Below are 3192 nucleotides of genomic sequence, written 5' to 3' on the forward strand. Positions count from 1 at the left end.
AATTAGAGATGAGATGTTGTTCATTTTTATTTTAAATTAAATTAGAGACATGTGCTTGCCTTTTTTCCTGTTTATTGAGATATAATTCACATATCCTACAACTTACTCATTTAGAATGTATTTTCAATGGTCTTTAAGTATATTAACCATTCATCATTCACCCCACCTCCCTTCTTTTCCCCAGCCTTTAGAAACCATAAATCTGCTTTCTGTAGATTTTCCTATTCTAAACATTTTATACAACTAGAATTATACAATATGTAGTCTTTTAAGAATGGTTTCTTTCACATAAAGTAAGGTTTATCAGTGTTGTAATTTACCTTTTTCATTGCTCTTTTTTTTTTAATAATATTTATAGATTTACACTTTATTCAGCCTCAGCTGATGGATATTTGGATGATTTTTACTTTTTTTTTTAATATTATGGACACTGTTGTAACCATATGTACCAGTATTTTTAGTGAATTTATGTTTTCATTTTCTTGGGATTTTACCTGGGATAGAAATTGCTAAGTTTTATGGGAAACCTTTTGGAAAACTGCCACATGGGAATTGTTCTTCACAGTTCCATGTACTTGATTGTCAAAAAGAAAAACAAACCCAAAAAATCCTTTCTAGCAATGGACTTTAGTGCTAAGTTACAACAGATTTAAATAATGTCCCAGAAAAAAAATTGCACCTGTTGACCTTAACCACTAAACTAGGGCTCTCCCTTTCTAGAGTTATCTCTTTGACTTTAGACTTTGGGTTTGTAAAAGTGGTTTTGAGAAGGAAGCAGCTTCTACAGAGAGAAATGAATGATGTTGGAGAAAACTCCACTGATGTCTGAGTCCAAAAATCAGTGAGAAAAGATAATCCTTGGCAAGTTAATCCAAGCATTTATTGAGATTGTGCAGTACAGAGAGATAGCAAAAGAAATTTTTGATACAGAAACCCTTTTGTGCAAGCATCTTAGTACAGGAGAAATCTCAGACACATCCCTTGCCAGAACAGCCAAGAATGTAACCTAGATAGAGTTAGGTTTTAAGTCCAAGTTTCCTTTGACCCTCCCAGCTCTGGCTCGTTTGCCTTTCATGTAGTTTCAAGGGTAAGAGAGGAAGATCTGACAAGTTGACATTTAGATAGATAGAGGAAAATTTTCCCTTTTCTGGGTTTTTTTTTTTTTTTGAGGTACATATCAGTAACCTGATTTAAAACAAATGACTTTCAAAAAATGAAATATATTACCAGTAATTTTAATCACTAAAGATCTTTGGGCCTGGGGTTGATTTTGGAGTAAAATATGAAGCATAGTTCCAAAAGACTCAAAAATAAAATTGTGCAAGTGTATATAAACTGAAAATAGAATGTAGGTATTGAACTTGGTAAACAACTTCACTCTCAATGACTATCTGGTGCCCTGGTATATCCAAGACCCTGTTTTATAACTTCTACACTAAATAAGTGTTGTCTCTTAGTTTTTCAACTTTCTTCATTATATTTTTAAGATTTGTTTGTTTATGCATACAGAACTTGGGTACAGGCCAGAGGTGCAGGGGCAGTGAGAGGATTCACCGGAAACATGGGGGGAACAGAACAGGCAAGTAACAAAGTACACTGCTGAGGGGAGCAGCGGGAGAGACAGGAGAGGTCTGTTGCGCCATGTGGATCACCTCCAGGGCTGGGTATTGAACTCGCACTGAAGCAGCTGCGGCTAGCTTCCACTGATGTGCTTTAATCTGTTGCACCACCAGGGAGGGCCCTTCATTATTTTAGTATTTATTTCAACCTATGGAGTAAACAAATTTTAAATAAGGAAAGCAGTGCTGTGTATTGAATTTCACCTGAGTGTTTACCCCTTGACTTCCTTGCAGGGTGCGGTATATTTTGAACGTCACTCGAGAGATAGATAACTTTTTTCCAGGAGTCTTTGAGTATCATAACATCCGGGTGTATGATGAAGAGGCAACAGATCTCCTGGCTTACTGGAATGACACTTACAAATTCATCTCTAAAGCAAAGTGAGTAATGGTCCTGAACACATACTCTGACCCCTTTTTTTATGTACAACTCAAGGCTGGCCCTGAGAGCAATAAATAACTTCCTGATGGTACCCAAGAAGAAAGTAAAGAAAGCAAGAAACTGAGATTCCCTAATATTAGGGGAAAGATGAATAGTAAGTTAATACTTTTCTTCTAAGGAAACCCCCGCCTAGAAGATGATGACCTCATCTTGGCTATTTCCATTTAGCACAAAATTGGAGAAAATAAGCTGCAGGGAAAAAAGCAGAAACAAGAAAAGGAAGATATTCTAAAAGAAATGTTTACATTGCCAGTGGGGATATTTGAAAGTTATGTAACAGAATTTATTCTAAATTGGTAGTATACAAGCTCTTCCTCTCTGAGGAAAGTGAGAGAAGAGCAAATGAATTTTGGAGGTCTTTTCCTATTCTTTTACTTCATTTTTGTGATACTCTGAATCACGGAATTTTCACTAGCCATTTTGTTGATGTCTTCTTTAAATTAAGGCGTCCTTTCAGTGAAACCATTTAATCATTTAATTTAGTGTTTAGTATTATGTCAGTACTGATTTTTTAAGTCCCTGGGGGTTACCTTGACGCTCCTATTTATTCCTTTAATACAGGGAATCATAAGTGAGTGTGTTGACCTTGTTCCCTTTTCAGTTGGAACCACATTCAAATCATCCCTGGCAGTTGAAAAACACTTTTGTTTTTAAAGTTCTCCCTCAAGGATAATTCCACACCTCTCTTAAGCATCTCATGGTCTGGAAATTCTTTTCTTAGTTACCCTGAATCCATATATTCTAGCTTCAGTCCTGTCCTTCAGTCTCAAGCCAACCACTGAAAGACTATTTTATATTCTTAAAGCCTAATATTAAATTCGTCTCAATAATAATATTGTTCGTGGCTTGCTCTCCGTGTAATACTTTATATATAATCTCTCATGTAATAATTTCCAAAACCCAGTAACAGTTACTGTCATCCTTCTGTGCAGATGAGGACTATAGAGATGCAGATGGGATGTAAGATTGTGTCTCATTTCAGAGCTCATCAGTATATGGAAATAATCTAGTTCCTTAAGGAAATTTAAAAAAGGGAAACTTGGGGCCCTCCCTGGTGGCACAGTGGGTTAAATAAAGCACAGCACTGAGAAGCTAAAGCCACTTACGCATGAGTTCAATTCCCGCCTGCCC

The 3192-nt window shown here is 36.3% G+C and overlaps 1 protein-coding gene across 2 annotated transcripts in view; it reads left to right on the top strand.

Moving 5' to 3' along the window:
• The window catches only part of SSH2 (slingshot protein phosphatase 2), a 225926-nt gene that overhangs the window by 205195 nt on the left and 17539 nt on the right, over window positions 1–3192 (top strand). For both annotated transcript variants that reach the window (XM_004684824.2, XM_012726477.1), the window contains one exon: window positions 1854–2000. In XM_004684824.2, coding sequence (XP_004684881.1) covers window positions 1854–2000 — 147 coding nt within the window. The remainder of the gene's footprint in view (window positions 1–1853; window positions 2001–3192) is intronic.

The sequence above is a fragment of the Condylura cristata genome, unplaced genomic scaffold (assembly GCF_000260355.1).
Source record: "Condylura cristata isolate star-nosed mole 26May11 unplaced genomic scaffold, ConCri1.0 scaffold00017, whole genome shotgun sequence".
NCBI classification, from domain to species: Eukaryota; Metazoa; Chordata; class Mammalia; order Eulipotyphla; family Talpidae; genus Condylura; species Condylura cristata.